Here is a 19,712-nt window from a genome sequence, read left to right as displayed (position 1 = left end):
TGTGTGTGTGTGTGTGTGTGTGTGTGTGTGTGTGTGTGTGTGTGTGTGTGTGTGTGTGTGTGTGTGTGTGTGTGTGTGTGTGTGCTCAGCATCGGCCTTCACATTCAGGTACCGTATAAGATGCATTCCTGATCTGTTCTTTGGCTAAATAAATACCTAAACATAAATACATAAACAGGTACCGTATAAGATGCATTCCTCATCTGTTCTTTGGCTAAATAGAAGTGTATATTTTATTTGTACGTCTCTAAATGTTTTGATGAATTGAACAAGGTGGACCCTCTTGTAAACTAGTGTAATGCTTTATTGGCTGGGTCTTCTACTCACAGTTATAACAGTCTTTGTATTGAGTTGTGCTATAATTCTGCAAACTGTTAATAAATACTTCAATCAATCAATCAATCAATCAATAGTGTGACCACTTTTAAAAGGTAGCCCATTTTCCCTCAAAATGAACTTTACGATGAGCATTGTGTGTGTGTGTGTGTGTGTGTGTGTGTGTGTGTGTGTCAGTGTTGATTTCGTCGACTAAAACTAAGGCGAAGAATGTTCGTCTACTACCTTTTTTCACTGACTAAAACTAAATGGAAACTAAATGAAAACTAAGCTATGATGACAAAAACGAAGACTAAATGTATCGACAATTTTGTCAACAAATAAAAACTAGACTAAAATGTTAGGAAGGGACTAGTGGACAAGAGATCCAGATTAAGTCATTTTACACTTTGCATGCTGAAAATAGCCGATCTACAAGCTCACAACGCGTCGTGAGCGTTGTGATCTTGTAGATCTGTTATTTTCAGCACGTCGTAATGACTTACGACGGCATCAAAGCTCGCCAAAGTACATTTTAGTCGACTAAATCAACTGTAGAGTTAGTTGACTAAAAGTAGACTAACACTAAAACATTCCAGGTGACTAAAATATGCAATTCAAGAGACAATGGCTGTATTTTGCGTGTCTTAAGTACCAGGTCTTATTCCCTAACTTGAGTAATCTAAAGACCTGGAGGCGTGGTCAATGCTCTTTGGCCACTCAGAATAGCCAAAGAGCATTGACCACGCCTCCAGGTCTTTAGTTTACTCAAGTTAGGGAATAAGACCTGGTACTTAAGACACGCAAAATACAGCCCATATATGGCTACAACTAAAATCTAAATTTGCTGCCATAAACAACACTCGTGTGTGTGTGTGTGTGTGTGTGTGTGTGTGTGTGTGTGTGTGTGTGTGTGTGTGTGTGTGTGTGTGTGTGTGTGTGTGTGTGTGTGTGTGTGTGTGTGTGTGTGTGTGTGTGTGTGTGTGTGTGTCTGCGTGTGCGTGCCTGTGTGTGTGTGTGTGTGTGTGTGTGTGTGTGTGTGTGTGTGTGTGTGTGTGTGCCTGCGTGTGCGTGCCTGTGTGTGTGTGTGTGTGTGTGTGTGTGTGTGTGTGTGTGTGTGTGTGTGTGCGTGCCTGTGTGTGTGTGTGTGTGTGTGTGTGTGTCCCTCTGTGCAGCTGAACGAGGCTCTGTGTGCCAGTTCTCCTGACCTGGCCAGCCCGTGTGAATATCAGTCTCCTGTTGACTCCATGAGCATGCTGGCTCTGCCCAGGATGTCCCCTCGACCACGCAGCATGGGGGTAAGAAACACACTCTGTGTGTGTGTGTGTGTGTGTGTGTGTGTGTGTGTGTGTGTGTGTGTGTGTGTGTGTGTGTGTCTGTGTCTGTGTCTGTGTCTGTGTCTGTGTGTGTGTGTGTGTGTGTGTGTGTGTGTGTTCGTGCGAGCCTGCAAGATGGTTGTTGCTCATGCCGTGCCATCATGTTCATTTCCCTACCTTAACTTTAGCTGCAACAACTTTGTTGTTTTCCAACCTGTGTTGTGGTTCCTCCTGTCTCGATGCACCATGTAATAAATGCTGAATGTAATGTCCGCTAAACGCCTAAATTGTATGTACATACAGTACAGAATAGAATAGATCATCACGCAGGCATTTGGTTATTACATACCCATGGCCATAACCTATTTATTCATGATGACACAATATCAATATGCCGTGAAAATACTTTTAACCACGTAACATTATAATCACTTAAACCTAAAATACTTTATTGGCCCTCAGGGGTCTATCCTTTTATTTTAGCTTGTAGATCTGCTATTTTTGCAGATTGTGTTCGCCCCCAGAATAGGGATGCTAGAGTGTTTATGTGGTTAATAATAATCAAGTACATTTTTGATTGGTTTATTGGTTACTGTCAACGAGGAACTGCCTCTGTGATTGATCGACAGATTTACCAACAAGTTAACTGAAAACACTGCAGGCTGCCTGCCATCACGTTAACATTACGTTAACATCAAGTTAACTGAAAACACTGCAGGCTGCCTGCCATCACGTTAACATTACGTTAACATCAAGTTAACTGAAAACACTGCAGGCTGCCTGCCATCACGTTAACATTACGTTAACATCAAGTTAACTGAAAACACTGCAGGCTGCCTGCCATTACGTTAACATTACGTTAACATTACATTAACATTACGTTAACTGAAAACACTGCAGGCTGCCTGCCATCACGTTAACATTACGTTAACATCAAGTTAACTGAAAACACTGCAGGCTGCCTGCCATTACGTTAACATTACGTTAACATCAAGTTAACTGAAAACAATGCAGGCTGCCTGCCATCACGTTAACATTACGTTAACATTACGTTAACATCAAGTTAACTGAAAACAATGCAGGCTGCCTGCCATTATGTTAACATTACGTTAACATCAAGTTAACTGAAAACAATGCAGGCTGCCTGCCATCACGTTAACATTACGTTAACATCAAGTTAACTGAAAACACTGCAGGCTGCCTGCCATTAGGCAGCCATTCTGTCAACCATCACACTTCACAGTTTTCTGCTCTGTATTTTGTCTCCTTTGTGCCCAGATAAACCCCATCGTCTCTCCTCAGCCATGAATACTAGCTATCACATTTTGTGTGTTTGGTGGCACGGCACTGTATAGCTTGAAATGATTGGTCAGCCGCCATATCAGCCCTAGGGCTAATGATATGGGCAAGCTTATCTCTGGCAAGCTTGTTATTATCACCCCTCCTCCCTCTCCCCCCCAGGGGCAAAGATAATCTCTGCATATATTTTGCCAACCCGAGTCTTTTCCTTCCCCCTCTGCTCCACCAGGAGGGAGAGTTTCCCCGGGTGGAGGCCAACAGCAAGGAGGACGCCCAGCGCCTGTGGCAGATGGACCGCAATCGCATGCAGGACACGCTCCGCAAACAGAAACGAGAAATGGCCGAGGACGAGAAGTGGCTGGAGAAGGAGGAGAGACAGCTGGTGGGAAACAGGACATCATTAACCTTTGTCAAGCCCCTGTCTGTGTCTCTGTCTCTGTGTCCCCCCCGTGCTCTTGAAATGAATGTGCCCGGCGTGACGTCGGCCACGTGGAACGGACGAGACTTAAGCCTTAATGTCGACCCCTTCGTTCGTTCTCGACGCACCGGCGCTCTTGAATTGAGTCTGCCCGTAGTAACGATTCCTAAGCGAGGTAGCTTATACCTGTACTATGAAATGAACCTGCCTGTTCTTTTGCAGGACCCCATGGGACCGGAGGACCATGTCGGCCCAGCGGTACGTGTTGTGTACCCGTTGCATTACAAAGAATTATTATTATTAATTATTATTACATTGTTTTGTCTTGGCGGAGTGCTTCTTTATCATGTAAATTTCACAATAAAAACTTATTATGTTCATTCATGAATATATGGTGTAGTACGGAGCCCCTGAATGGCCATGCATTCAAATTATATATTATCTTGTACGGACGAGATATTATCTTCTACGTACAAGATAAAATATATTTTTAATGCATGGCCATTCATGGGATCCGTAGTTATGCTATTTTTGACACTTTTGACAATTTTTTTTGTCTACTACAAGACAGACATTCTATTATTATTATTATTATTATTGTGTGTATTTATTTTATTTTATCTTATTTTCTTAGTCCCCTGAAGCCGAGACAGAACACGGTGAGTGCTCTTTAGTCTTTAATTAATAAAGATTATCACGTCACTAATGAATACTTTATTAGTTTGTAAAGTTCAATCTCATCACTACTATTATTCCCCCTACAGCAGCACCAGATAAGCCCCCTCGCCTCACTGCTCAGGTAACCACCAAGATTCATATCCTCGGTCAAGTATTATATTTCTTTCTTATCAATCAAAGGCCAGTCAGAGTAACGTAACGCATTCCTTTGGTGTTCTCAGTCTACCCCGACAGCCGAACTGGACCGCTCTGAAGACAAGGTGTACCAGGCGGTCATGAATCTGGTCAAGGTGGTCGTGCAACTCAAAAACGACCTCAACACACTGCCGCCGGAGCAGTACTTCACCCTAGTCAAGGTACAGCCAGAGAAATCTTGTTAACTGAGGCCCAATAGAGCGCCGAAGTGCTGACGTCACTCCCTCATCCCCTCCATTCCCCTGGTTCTAAAGTCCTGACGTCACTCCCTCATCCCCTCCATTCCCCTGGTTCTAAAGTCCTGACGTCACTCCCTCATCCCCTCCATTCCCCTGGTTCTAAAGTCCTGACGTCACTCCCTCATCCCCTCCATTCCCCTGGTTCTAAAGTCCTGACGTAACTCGCTCATCCCCTTCATTCCCCTGGTTCTAAAGTCCTGACGTCACTCGCTCATCCCCTCCATTCCCCTGGTTCTAAAGTCCTGACGTCACTCCCTCATCCCCTCCATTCCCCTGGTTCTAAAGTCCTGACGTCACTCGCTCATCCCCCTCGATTCCCCTGGTTCTAAAGTCCTGACGTCACTCGCTCATCCCCTCCATTCCCCTGGTTCTAAAGTCCTGACGTCACTCACTCATCCCCTCCATTCCCCTGGTTCTAAAGTCCTGACGTCACTCACTCATCCCCTCCATTCCCCTGGTTCTAAAGTCCTGACGTCACTCGCTCATCCCCTCCATTCCCCTGGTTCTAAAGTCCTGACGTCACTCACTCATCCCCCTCCATTCCCCTGGTTCTAAAGTCCTGACGTCACTCCCTCATCCCCTCCATTCCCCTGGCTCTAAAGTCCTGACGTCACTCGCTCATCCCCTCCATTCCCCTGGTTCTAAAGTCCTGACGTCACTCACTCATCCCCTCCATTCCCCTGGTTCTAAAGTCCTGACGTCACTCCCTCATCCCCTCCATTCCCATGGTTCTAAAGTCCTGACGTCACTCCCTCATCCCCTCCATTCCCCTGGTTCTAAAGTCCTGACGTCACTCCCTCATCCCCTCCATTCCCCTGGTTCTAAAGTCCTGACGTCACTCCCTCATCCCCTCCATTCCCCTGGTTCTAAAGTCCTGACGTCACTCCCTCATCCCCTCCATTCCCCTGGTTCTAAAGTCCTGACGTCACTCCCTCATCCCCTCCATTCCCCTGGTTCTAAAGTCCTGGCGTCACTCGCTCATCCCCTCGATTCCCCTGGTTCTAAAGTCCTGACGTCACTCGCTCATCCCCTCCATTCCCCTGGTTCTAAAGTCCTGACGTCACTCCCTCATCCCCTCCATTCCCCTGGTTCTAAAGTCCTGACGTCACTCCCTCATCCCCTCCATTCCCCTGGTTCTAAAGTCCTGACGTCACTCCCTCATCCCCTCCATTCCCCTGGTTCTAAAGTCCTGACGTCACTCCCTCATCCCCTCCATTCCCCTGGTTCTAAAGTCCTGACGTCACTCCCTCATCCCCTCCATTCCCCTGGTTCTAAAGTCCTGACGTCACTCCCTCATCCCCTCCATTCCCCTGGCTCACGGAAGTAATTTCTCTATGGAGAATAACATCATGGGCTCATCTTAAAATCGTCTCATATAAGCGTTGTGGTCCAAAAAAATAAACAAGCTGTCTCTGCGTTATTGTCAGGGAGGTGTCGGAAACGGCCGGGGTGACATGTTTATTTTTCAAACACAGTTCTTATATGAGGCGATCTAAAATCCCCCCCTATGGGGATTATAATGCAAATAAAAAGTACATGAACCTGTGGATTTATAGCGCCCTCTACCGACTTCGGTGCTCTTTAGCCTGATGTTTACTTGTAGATAGTAGCAAGTGTAGCTGGAAATAGCTGATCTACAAGCTCACAACGTGTTGTATTGGCTATTTCTAATGTGAGTAAGTATTAATATTCAAGTGACTGTTTTTCCGTGTGCATACACAGAATGTTGCAAGTGGCAAGCAGGGACATTGTGTGATTTATAATTACATCTTTGAAATGGATAGTTGAGCTGGACTTTTAAAACCCAATTCCTGAATTGTGTCTAAACTCTTGCCAAACTAACTGGTGTTATGTTGTCCACGATTCAGTGTGATCTGATCACGTCTCTGTTTGTGTTCACTACAGTCTGTAGGTCTGACTTTGATCTGATCACGTCTCTGTGTTCACTACAGTCTGTGTTTGTGTTCACTACAGTCTGTAGGACTGACTGTGATCTGATCACGTCTCTGTCTGTGTTTGTGTTCACTACAGTCTGTGGGTCTGACTGTGATCTGATCACGTCTCTGTTTGTGTTTGTGTTCACTACAGTCTGTGGGTCTGACTTTGCGGGACCTGATCCAGAGTGTGGATGAGATCCTGCCTACCTTACAGGATTCCTCCAAGAAGACGGAGGTACGTTGAACACACACACTCTGTTTGTCTCCTTCCTTCCTATCTGTTGAATCTTCATACTTAACCACATTTACCCTGGCATCACTATTTTGGGCATGTCATTATAAGTTTAACAAAAATAAAAGATCTTAAAATTATTAATAAAAGTATTATATTTACAATAATAAAAGGGGGTTAGTGGTTAATGCATATATATATATATGCAGATATATTTGTCATCGTTTAAAACGAGGCAAATGTGGAATAAAGCAAACTGTGTTTGTAATGTACTGTTTTTGTATGCTGTCCTCAAATGTCTTATGTCACTTTTGTTTAGTGTTCAATGTATGGTCGGGGACTACAGATGGAAATTAGCATCTGTGCTAAATCCGGTGTATTTACGCTACATTTTTATGTAATGTTACTGTTACTCTGTCCCGTCCAAATACACCAATAAAGTAAAAACTTTTACCAAGGTGCAACAAAAATAGCGATGCAGAACCAGCTTATGAAATGAAAACTATATCATTTGTATATTAGAGTGCTCTGGGTTATAATTAATCTATTTCTATCTTCCATCAAAATTGCTTATCTGTTTCTACTGTTAAGTAGAGGGGAAGATTAAGGGTGGAGAGAGGAAAACTACAACAAAGCTAACGTCCCATCGAGTGTGACCACTCTGGCGTTGCCTTTCTGTTTCAAATAACGTTCTGGAACATTCCTCCTCCTCCTCCTCCCCCGTGCTGCAGATCGAGGGCACTCAGAAGCTGCTGAACAACGACATGGCGGAGCTCATCAGTAAGATGCGTCTGGCCCAGCAGAACGCCATCACGTCTCTGAAGGAGGAGTGCAAGAGACAGATGCTGACCGCGGCGCACACGCTGGCCATCGACGGCAAGAACATGCTGGACGCCGTGGACCAGGCCCGGGTCAGAGCCAACCTGGCCACGCCAAAGCTATTGGAGACCTGAGTTGAGGAGAGACTGCATGCGTTTTTTATCCCCCTCGAGGTCAATAATCACACACCGCCGGCTCCACAAGGACATGGTGTTAGACACGTGGAAAATCAAAGACTTGGTTTGGATTTTTTTTAGTTTTTTTTATATATATTTTTTTTATCCCACGATTTTGTAACCCATATTTCACCCCTGTGTCAATCATCTAATGTGATCCTGGGCTCTACACACCCTCCACCAACCTAGTCCCCATATATGGGGGACAAGGGGAGACCAACCTAGTCCCCATATATGGGGGACAAGGGGAGACCAACCTAGTCCCCATATATGGGGGACAAGGGGAGACCAACCTAGTCCCCATATATGGGGGACAAGGGGAGACCAACCTAGTCCCCATATATGGGGGACAAGGGGAGAGCAACGGACTTGAACTCATGCTTCCTTCATGCCTGAGTGTCCAAGTTGCTCCTTTACACCTGACAGGGGGGGGGAGTTTCCCTGGTTGGACGTAGCGCGTGGAAGGAACACGTTATTCCAACCAGTTCCTTTCCCCTCCATCAGGCGCCCCGGCTGGCCAGGGGGAGGCAGTTTAGAGACCAGTTCCTTTCCCCTCCATCAGGCGCCCCGGCTGGCCAGGGGGAGGCAGTTTTTTGGTTTGGAAATTGAGTAATTATACCACTGACTGACAGAAGGGACCCCAACAACTTGGAAATAAGTGGATACATACATTGGATCACCAAAGCACAGAGTAAACAACAACATTTATACATAGACAGTACGTCAATTCAATCATTTCAATTCATGTAAAAGGCTCATGTTTGTTATTTTAAGTGTGTTATAAACTAACCGTCTGATGACGGCTATTTCAGTAACACGACGCAGTTATGTCATTTTTTTTCTTTTCTTGTTGCACGTCGAAAATATGCATGGTGGATGCATGCAGCGCGTTGTTGTGAGCTTGTACTGTAGGTCTGCTATTTTTGCTATGCGACGCCGACATGCGACGGAGCATGCATAAGGGGCCTTGCAAAGGGGGGGCAAGGAACGCACACGTTGTTGCAGCGGTGGCCGAACGGTTTGCGGAGCGGTCTTGATATCAGAAGGTCGCTATAGTTCGTATCCCTGGACCGGCATGTTAAAAGTACCACCGTTGAAGTGCCCTTGGACAAGGCATTGAACCCCTACCATGAAATGTTCTATGAGCAGGGCCTGGCTGTAAACAAGTTCTTGAGCTTAGTCCAGTTACCCTGGGTAAACATAGTACCTTTCCTTTCCTTAGTCCAGTTACCCTGGGTAAACATAGTACCTTTCCTTTCCTTAGTCCAGTTACCCTGGGTAAACATAGTACCTTTCCTTTCCTTAGTCCAGTTACCCTGGGTAAACATAGTACCTTTCCTTTCCTTAGTCCAGTTACCCTGGGTAAACATAGTACCTTTCCTTTCCTTAGTCCAGTTACCCTGGGTAAACATAGTACCTTTCCTTTCCTTAGTCCAGTTACCCTGGGTAAACATAGTACCTTTCCTTTCCTTAGTCCAGTTACCCTGGGTAAACATAGTACCTTTCCTTTCCTTAGTCCAGTTACCCTGGGTAAACATAGTACCTTTCCTTTCCTTAGTCCAGTTACCCTGGGTAAACATAGTACCTTTCCTTTCCTTAGTCCAGTTACCCTGGGTAAACATAGTAACTTTGCTTTGCTTTGGATCAACGACAGGTCTGCTACAGGTCTGCTCAAGAGGGGCGCGACAACTCAAGCGTAAAAAAAAGAAGCTAAACCGAATCCAGGTCTGGTGAGTCGCGGGCGGGGCGTGTGCACGAAACGCGCACAACAAACTTCTCCGAGCTAAAAACGCAGGTCTCATTGAAAATGAAATATAGGCGCGTTATATCGCATCCCGTTTGCTAGGCCCTTTAGACTTTAATCTCTCAGACATGACAGCAGCTCATGAGAAATGTAAATACATGCTGAGACCGAGGTTGACTCAATAATATTCACAATGGCCTATTTCACGTTTTCATGAGCTTTGTTGCATTTCAGCCATGGAAGTTATGTTTAGATTCCCTGTTCATTAGTAAAATATGTAAAAAAAAAAACGAAAACTGAAAGAAAAAAACACTAAAATGACAAATAAATAATACCATGGAGTACGTTAATTAAATGTCCATCTCTAGTGAATAATTGGAGATGCCTTACTGTAGGCTTTTCATATTGTAGGCTGTCATCATCATCATCATTATTCACCTGACATCATTAGTGAGAAATCCTTCTTAACCCATTCTGACCTGAGATCAGATTCATACGAGGTTTCCACTGGACACACACTGGTCTGATTAACCCATTCTGACCTGAGATCAGATTCTAAAAATGTCAGTCGTTCTTCGATAATAAAAAAAAATAGCAGACCTACAAGCTCGTAGCGCGCCACTCGGTGGCGCGCTATGAGCTTGTAGATCTGCTATTTTTAAATAGCTAAAGCATAACGTGATGCTAACACCAAAACGGGTGCCCGTTCAGAATGGGTTAAACACACTAATTTGTACGTTATAATGAATAGCTTATGACTCTGAGGCATAGACCGTTCAGGCCAGTCCCTCCATTAAGAGTTGAAATTAATTATGTTTTAATGTTCCCCCACCCCTTCACTAAAGCATTAATGTCCCCCATCCCCTTCAATAAAGCTTTTGAACGTCTAAAGTAAAAGCTACTGTATATGGCTATACTGTACAGTAGTTGTAGTTAAAGAGCACAATAAAGTGCCTTTTGGCTTAAGTGTGGTGCCAGGAAAGCAAATGGACTGACACATGAACCAAACAACATAGCCATGATCCTTAGAAGACAGGCACAAATTTGAAGGAGAGAAAATATATATTTTAGAAAGGTGTTTTGTCACCAGAACTGCTTTAATAGCATAGATTGCGACTAGTCTCTGGAACGTCATCTAAACACATTTTCATGATTCATTTTCACACTGCTCACAACAATTCAGTGACCCTCCCCTGTGGATGGGTCTCGGGTCACTGAGATCATGGAATAGAGGAGGGTATGCGCATGCTTGCGCAAGTTAATGGAAAAATCGAGTGGCAAAGTGATCGTTTTTAAAGCAATCAGATCAGACTTTTCAGTTTGGATGTACCCAGGGCTGTCATGGCTGGTATGATGATGATGTCACACGCATACTCACAAGTATTGACCGCTCCATTCAGGATAGGTAAAGGTCATCTCTCAGAAACATGTTGCAGTGACCGTTCCCTCAAGCGTTCCCTAACCTTAACCTCACAAACACAGTATACCCATAGCCCTAATCCTCCTAACCTCATAAACTATGTCTAAACCTAACCTTAACCTCACAAACACAGTATACCCATAGCCCTAATCCTCCTAACCTCATAAACTATGTCTAAACCTAACCTTAACCTCACAAACACAGTATACCTATAGCCCTAATCCTCCTAACCTCATAAACTATGTCTAAACCTAACCTTAACCTCACAAACACAGTATACCCATAGCCCTAATCCTCCTAACCTCATAAACTATGTCTAAACCTAACCTTAACCTCACAAACACAGTATACCCATAGCCCTAATCCTCCTAACCTCATAAACTATGTCTAAACCTAACCTTAACCTCACAAACACAGTATACCCATAGCCCTAATCCTCCTAACCTCATAAACTATGTCTAAACCTAACCTTAACCTCACAAACACAGTATACCCATAGCCCTAATCCTCCTAACCTCATAAACTATGTCTAAACCTAACCGTAACCTCACAAACACAGTATACCCATAGCCCTAATCCTCCTAACCTCATAAACTATGTCTAAACCTAACCGTAACCTCACAAACACAGTATACCCATAGCCCTAATCCTCCTAACCTCATAAACTATGTCTAAACCTAACCTTAACCTCACAAACACAGTATACCCATAGCCCTAATCCTCCTAACCTCATAAACTATGTCTAAACCTAACCGTAACCTCACAAACACAGTATACCCATAGCCCTAATCCTCCTAACCTCATAAACTATGTCTAAACCTAACCTTAACCTCACAAACACAGTATACCTATAGCCCTAATCCTCCTAACCTCATAAACTATGTCTAAACCTAACCGTAACCTCACAAACACAGTATACCCATAGCCCTAATCCTCCTAACCTCATAAACTATGTCTAAACCTAACCGTAACCTCACAAACACAGTATACCTATAGCCCTAATCCTCCTAACCTCATAAACTATGTCTAAACCTAACCGTAACCTCACAAACACAGTATACCTATTGCCCTAATCCTCCTAACCTCATAAACTATGTCTAAACCTAACCGTAACCTCACAAACACAGTATACCCATAGCCCTAATCCTCCTAACCTCATAAACTATGTCTAAACCTAACCTCAACCTCACAAACACAGTATACCCATAGCCCTAATCCTCCTAACCTCATAAACTATGTCTAAACCTAACCTCAACCTCACAAACACAGTATACCTATTGCCCTAATCCTCCTAACCTCATGAACTATGTCTAAACCTAACCGTAACCTCACAAACACAGTATACCCATAGCCCTAATCCTCCTAACCTCATAAACTATGTCTAAACCTAACCGTAACCTCACAAACACAGTATACCTACAGTATAGCCCTAATCCTCCTAACCTCATAAACTATGTCTAAACCTAACCTAACCTCACAAACACAGTATACCTATAGCCCTAATCCTCCTAACCTCATAAACTATGTCTAAACCTAACCGTAACCTCACAAACACAGTATACCCATAGCCCTAATCCTCCTAACCTCATAAACTATGTCTAAACCTAACCTTAACCTCACAAACACAGTATACCCATAGCCCTAATCCTCCTAACCTCATAAACTATGTCTAAACCTAACCGTAACCTCACAAACACAGTATACCCATAGCCCTAATCCTCCTAACCTCATAAACTATGTCTAAACCTAACCTTAACCTCACAAACACAGTATACCCATAGCCCTAATCCTCCTAACCTCATAAACTATGTCTAAACCTAACCGTAACCTCACAAACACAGTATACCCATAGCCCTAATCCTCCTAACCTCATAAACTATGTCTAAACCTAACCGTAACCTCACAAACACAGTATACCTATTGCCCTAATCCTCCTAACCTCATAAACTATGTCTAAACCTAACCGTAACCTCACAAACACAGTATACCTATTGCCCTAATCCTCCTAACCTCATAAACTATGTCTAAACCTAACCGTAACCTCACAAACACAGTATACCCATAGCCCTAATCCTCCTAACCTCATAAACTATGTCTAAACCTAACCGTAACCTCACAAACACAGTATACCCATAGCCCTAATCCTCCTAACCTCATAAACTATGTCTAAACCTAACCGTAACCTCACAAACACAGTATACCTAGCCCTAATCCTCCTAACCTCATAAACTATGTCTAAACCTAACCGTAACCTCACAAACACAGTATACCCATAGCCCTAATCCTCCTAACCTCATAAACTATGTCTAAACCTAACCGTAACCTCATAAACACAGTATACCCATAGCCCTAATCCTCCTAACCTCATAAACTATGTCTAAACCTAACCTTAACCTCACAAACACAGTATACCTATAGCCCTAATCCTCCTAACCTCATAAACTATGTCTAAACCTAACCGTAACCTCACAAACACAGTATACCCATAGCCCTAATCCTCCTAACCTCATAAACTATGTCTAAACCTAACCGTAACCTCACAAACACAGTATACCTATAGCCCTAATCCTCCTAACCTCATAAACTATGTCTAAACCTAACCTTAACCTCACAAACACAGTATACCTATAGCCCTAATCCTCCTAACCTCATAAACTATGTCTAAACCTAACCGTAACCTCACAAACACAGTATACCTAGCCCTAATCCTCCTAACCTCATAAACTATGTCTAAACCTAACCGTAACCTCACAAACACAGTATACCCATAGCCCTAATCCTCCTAACCTCATAAACTATGTCTAAACCTAACCGTAACCTCATAAACACAGTATACCCATAGCCCTAATCCTCCTAACCTCATAAACTATGTCTAAACCTAACCGTAACCTCACAAACACAGTATACCCATAGCCCTAATCCTCCTAACCTCATAAACTATGTCTAAACCTAACCTTAACCTCACAAACACAGTATACCTATAGCCCTAATCCTCCTAACCTCATAAACTATGTCTAAACCTAACCGTAACCTCACAAACACAGTATACCCATAGCCCTAATCCTCCTAACCTCATAAACTATGTCTAAACCTAACCATAACCTCACAAACACAGTATACCCATAGCCCTAATCCTCCTAACCTCATAAACTATGTCTAAACCTAACCGTAACCTCACAAACACAGTATACCTATAGCCCTAATCCTCCTAACCTCATAAACTATGTCTAAACCTAACCGTAACCTCACAAACACAGTATACCCATAGCCCTAATCCTCCTAACCTCATAAACTATGTCTAAACCTAACCTTAACCTCACAAACACAGTATACCCATAGCCCTAATCCTCCTAACCTCATAAACTATGTCTAAACCTAACCTTAACCTCACAAACACAGTATACCCATAGCCCTAATCCTCCTAACCTCATAAACTATGTCTAAACCTAACCGTAACCTCACAAACACAGTATACCCATAGCCCTAATCTTAACCCTAATCCTAGCCTCAAAACACAGGGCTTCTATTTTTATTTACAGTATCACACTATTGACTAATGCATAAGGATCACAGTCAGCCTACTGTACAGTATGTGTGCCTTCGACCACAAATTCAGACAGATTGTTTTTACTGTACTTCCTGCCAAACACGGCCCAATAATGAATCCTCTTCCAGTCACTTAATAGAATGTATCTCTTACCATCTTTGTCGAAAATTGAGGTCAACTGGGCCTGCTCAAGGTTTTTATAGATTCCAGAGTGCATGGTAGGATGTTAATTGCTTTGTAATTGCTGTATTCATGTTTCTCCACTCATTTATCCATGTAACACCATTCTGTATATAATTAAATTGTGCATGACAGACATGAATACATAAAAGAAACATTTCGTGCCCATATTCAGGCATGGTCCAAAGATCCGATAACCTCCCCAAGACCTCAGCACTCCTTTTGCAGTCCTAGTCAATATGACATTAATCACTGCTGTCAAGGTACAGGGTGTTGCTTCCGTCACACATAAGTAAAGGTACTACTGTATGTGCAAACATGAATAATGTAATTCTGAAACATTACTCAAAACAAGAGAGGGGTTTTAAGATGAGCAGGGACGTATAGCCCCTGCCCTTTTACCCGTCTGTAAAACAACTGCCGTTTTACCCGTCTGTAAAACAACTGCCCTTTCCAGACCACAAATGCAGCATTTACTACATGGTGAAAGAAATGCAAATGCCACTCCTTTCCTTTCCATGTCATGGCGGATGGAAGGCAGCATTCAGGAGAATTGCTTTTTTCTTCCGAAGTCTCCTAAATGTGAACAAAGTATTTTGCGCTGAACACATTTGTTTAGAAATCCATGCCGAAACACCACTAGCTAAAGAGTGCTGGGTTGCGCCCCGAAAATAGCTGATCTACAAGCTCTCAACATGTCTCAGCGTGATGCGTTGTGAGCTTGTAGATCTGCTATTTTTGTCCAAAAGTGCCCTCTTAGCCCCTGCCCCTGCCCCTCTAACACTCTCTGCACTTCCCTGAAGGTGAGAGCTGTGTGGGAACAACATAACCTGAGGCCTTAGAGAGGTCAAAGGGCCTCTTCACAATGTTCAACAAATGGCAAAAGGTTTTCTTTATGGTCTTTATTATAGTACATTCAAAAAATATGCTTCAGTATGGCAACATGGCCATGGATAAAGATGTTTCAGTCATTTAAAATGCTTCAATATGGCAACATGGATAAAGATGTTTCAGTAATTTAAAATGCTTCAGTGTGGCAACATGGATAAAGATGTTTCAGTAATTTAAAATGCTTCAGTATGGCAACATGGATAAAGATGTTTCAGTAATTTAAAATGCTTCAGTGTGGCAACATGGCCGTGGATAAAGATGTTTCAGTAATTTAAAATGCTTCAGTGTGGCAACATGGCCGTGGATAAAGATGTTTCAGTAATTTAAAATGCTTCAGTATGGCAACATGGCCATGGGTAAAGATGTTTCAGTAATTTAAAATGCTTCAGTATGGCAACATGGCCGTGGATAAAGATGTTTCAGTAATTTAAAATGCTTCAGTATGGCAACATGGATAAAGATGTTTCAGTAATTTAAAATGCTTCAGTATGGCAACATGGATAAAGATGTTTCAGTAATTTAAAATGCTTCAGTATGGCAACATGGCCGTGGATAAAGATGTTTCAGTAATTTAAAATGCTTCAGTATGGCAACATGGATAAAGATGTTTCAGTAATTTAAAATGCTTCAGTATGGCAACATGGCCGTGGGTAAAGATGTTTCAGTAATTTAAAATGCTTCAGTATGGCAACATGGATAAAGATGTTTCAGTAATTTAAAATGCTTCAGTATGGCAACATGGCCGTGGATAAAGATGTTTCAGTAATTTAAAATGCTTCAGTATGGCAACATGGATAAAGATGTTTCAGTAATTTAAAATGCTTCAGTACATGGCAACATGGCCGTGGATAAAGATGTTTCAGTAATTTAAAATGCTTCAGTACATGGCAACATGGCCGTGGATAAAGATGTTTCAGTAATTTAAAATGCTTCAGTATGGCAACATGGATAAAGATGTTTCAGTAATTTAAAAGGCTTCAGTATGGCAACATGGATAAAGATGTTTCAGTAATTTAAAATGCTTCAGTATGGCAACATGTATAAAGATGTTTCAGTAATTTAAAAGGCTTCAGTATGGCAACATGGGTAAAGATGTTTCAGTTATTTAAAAACATTGCGGTAATATTTTACTTAAAGGTTGGGTCTATATAGAGCGTCGCAGTCCCTCCCCCTTTCAGAACAACGAGTGGCCCAGGAAATTAATCTCAATGCATTTTCCTCATAGACATTTCATTAAGTATTTATTTAAAGACCTTTTAAGCGTCGTACAAATCATGACAACACACACAATATTTTGGACCAAACAAATAATTACAAAGAAGAAAAACAACAAAAAAAAGTGTTGTATAACCTGCCGTTTTTTTCTAATTTCTAATTATTTGTTTGGCCCGAAATTTTTTGTTTGTTGTCATGATTTGTCACGACAAGAGTTGGCTTCGTACGACGCTTAAAAGGTCTTTAAATAAATACGTTCTGAAATGTCTATGAGGAAAATACATTGAGATTCATTTCCTGGGCCACTCGTCAGGAAATGAAAAATGTAAATTTTTCAGGAAATTAAGAAAACCTTATATTTTTAAAACAAAGCGATACAGCCTCATCAAAGTTGGTGTAGTAACTTTATATATCGTCAATTACTTCCATGAGAGAGGGGGAGAGGTGGTGGAGTTAGTTGCTTTAGCAGACATTTTGAGGGTCCGATGGAGTTGAGAGGTTTTGTCCAAAGCACTTTTTACTACTTTCCATTGGTTCAATATTTTCGAAACAACACACAGACGTAAAGGGCAATAGCACTGATTTATGCCCCCCCAAAAACCCTCAAAAATGAGGTTTCATCCCGACAGCAACGATAGTTCTGGCCCAGCTGTGTGTTTTCCAGGTTCCCGGTAATGCATGTCGGGGATCTACGCTCCTTAATTATTCCTCTCGTTAATCCTCTTGTACTTGACGGCGTGCAGAGCCAACCAAAGCAACCAGGTCTCAACATCTGGGTCTGTCCTACATGGGCAAGGAGTTGGTCTCAACATCTGGGCCTGTCCTACATGGGCAAGGTGTTGGTCTCTAACATCTGGGCCTGATGTCCTACATGGCCAAGGTGTTGGTCTCTAACATCTGGGCCTGTCCTACATGGCCAAGGTGTTGGTCTCTCCATCTGGGCCTGTCCTACATGGCCAAGGTGTTGGTCTCAACATCTGGGCCTGTCCTACATGGCCAAGGTGTTGGTCTCAACATCTGGGCCTGTCCTACATGGCCAAGGTGTTGGTCTCAACATCTGGGCCTGTCCTACATGGGCAAGGTGTTGGTCTCCATCTGGGCCTGTCCTACATGGCCAAGGTGTTGGTCTCAACATCTGGGCCTGTCCTACATGGCCAAGGTGTTGGTCTCTCCATCTGGGCCTGTCCTACATGGCCAAGGTGTTGGTCTCTAACATCTGGGTCTGTCCTACATGGGCAAAGTGTTGGTCTCTAACATCTGGGCCTGTCCTACATGGGCAAGGTGTTGGTCTCTCAACATCTGGGCCTGTCCTACATGGCCAAGGTGTTGGTCTCAACATCTGGGCCTGTCCTACATGGCCAAGGTGTTGGTCTCAACATCTGGGCCTGTCCTACATGGCCAAGGTGTTGGTCTCAACATCTGGGCCTGTCCTACATGGCCAAGGTGTTGGTCTCTAACATCTGGGTCTGTCCTACATGGCCAAGGTGTTGGTCTCTAACATCTGGGCCTGTCCTACATGGGCAAGGTGTTGGTCTCAACATCTGGGCCTGTCCTACATGGGCAAGGTGTTGGTCTCTAACATCTGGGCCTGTCCTACATGGGCAAGGTGTTGGTCTCAACATCTGGGCCTGTCCTACATGGGCAAGGTGTTGGTCTCAACATCTGGGTCTGTCCTACATGGCCAAGGTGTTGGTCTCTAACATCTGGGCCTGTCCTACATGGGCAAGGTGTTGGTCTCTAACATCTGGGCCTGTCCTACATGGCCAAGGTGTTGGTCTCTAACATCTGGGCCTGTCCTACATGGCCAAGGTGTTGGTCTCTCAACATCTGGGCCTGTCCTACATGGCCAAGGTGTTGGTCTCAACATCTGGGCCTGTCCTACATGGCAAGGTGTTGGTCTCAACATCTGGGCCTGTCCTACATGGGCAAGGTGTTGGTCTCTAACATCTGGGCCTGTCCTACATGGCCAAGGTGTTGGTCTCTAACATCTGGGTCTGTCCTACATGGGCAAGGTGTTGGTCTCAACATCTGGGCCTGTCCTACATGGGCAAGGTGTTGGTCTCTCCATCTGGGCCTGTCCTACATGGGCAAGGTGTTGGTCTCTAACATCTGGGCCTGTCCTACATGGCCAAGGTGTTGGTCTCTAACATCTGGGCCTGTCCTACATGGCCAAGGTGTTGGTCTCAACATCTGGGCCTGTCCTACATGGCCAAGGTGTTGGTCTCTAACATCTGGGCCTGTCCTACATGGCCAAGGTGTTGGTCTCTAACATCTGGGCCTGTCCTACATGGGCAAGGTGTTGAGCTTGTGTTGTGTGTCAAAGTCACACTACAGGCCCAGGCCGTAGCGTAACGGTCTGGACACCGGACTGGTGATCCAGTCGCAGTGTGCCGCGGGTTCGACTCCCGGACCCGACACGGCCTTTACTGCATGTCATCCCCCCATCTCTCTCCCGTTTCCTGTCAGCCTACTGTCTGTCCCTTCAAAAAAATCAATAAAAGGCGTAAGCCGCAAAAAAATATCTTAAAAAAAAAAAAAAAAAAAAAAAAAAAAGTCACACTACATGCTTTAAGGACTTACACTCCAGTGTCGCTCAAGTGTTGTGATAAAACTGGACACAGAGATGGAGGACAGACCAGTGGCAGTGATGAGATCCTTCTGCGGGGGCGATTCTTCTCCACAGCAAGAAGCTCTCCATCCGTGATGATCTTTATGATGAACAGAAAGGACATCTTCAAGATATATGGGGCGGTGGTGGCTGGGGTAGAGTGCCTGGATGGTAACCGTAAGGTTGCCAGTTCGAACCCGGGCTCCCCCAGAGTTACTGTCGAAGTGTCCTTGAGCAAGACTCTGAACCCCTAACTGCTCCCGATGTGCTGGTTGGTGCCTTGCATGGTTTCCGCTGCCATCGGTGTATGAATGTGTGTGTGAATGGGTGAATGTAATGCACAATCTCTGTAAAGCGCCTTGGATAAAGGCGCTATATAAATGCACCATTTACCATTTATACCTAGTAGGGCTCTACACCCAAGCAGGTCAGTCCCATGCAGGACAGCATTTCGTGTGAGGTCGCAAGCCGCGCAACCCAGAT

The 19,712-nt window shown here is 43.8% G+C and overlaps 1 protein-coding gene across 1 annotated transcript in view; it reads left to right on the top strand.

Moving 5' to 3' along the window:
* The window catches only part of ptk2bb (protein tyrosine kinase 2 beta, b), a 46,861-nt gene extending 39,272 nt beyond the window's left edge, over nt 1–7,589 (top strand). Inside the window, exons 24-31 of the mRNA XM_083791020.1 lie at nt 1,491–1,613; nt 3,160–3,312; nt 3,571–3,606; nt 3,983–4,007; nt 4,113–4,147; nt 4,248–4,382; nt 6,549–6,632; nt 7,361–7,589. Coding sequence (XP_083647146.1) covers nt 1,491–1,613; nt 3,160–3,312; nt 3,571–3,606; nt 3,983–4,007; nt 4,113–4,147; nt 4,248–4,382; nt 6,549–6,632; nt 7,361–7,582 — 813 coding nt within the window. The 3' untranslated portion in view covers nt 7,583–7,589. The remainder of the gene's footprint in view (nt 1–1,490; nt 1,614–3,159; nt 3,313–3,570; nt 3,607–3,982; nt 4,008–4,112; nt 4,148–4,247; nt 4,383–6,548; nt 6,633–7,360) is intronic.
* The last annotated feature ends 12,123 nt before the right edge of the window (nt 7,590–19,712 follow it).

The sequence above is a fragment of the Protomyctophum parallelum genome (genome assembly GCF_964188405.1).
Source record: "Protomyctophum parallelum genome assembly, chromosome: 19".
Lineage (NCBI taxonomy): Eukaryota > Metazoa > Chordata > Actinopteri > Myctophiformes > Myctophidae > Protomyctophum > Protomyctophum parallelum.
The sequence above is the reverse complement of the archived record's forward strand: the minus strand, read 5'-3'. Positions and strand labels throughout refer to the sequence as shown.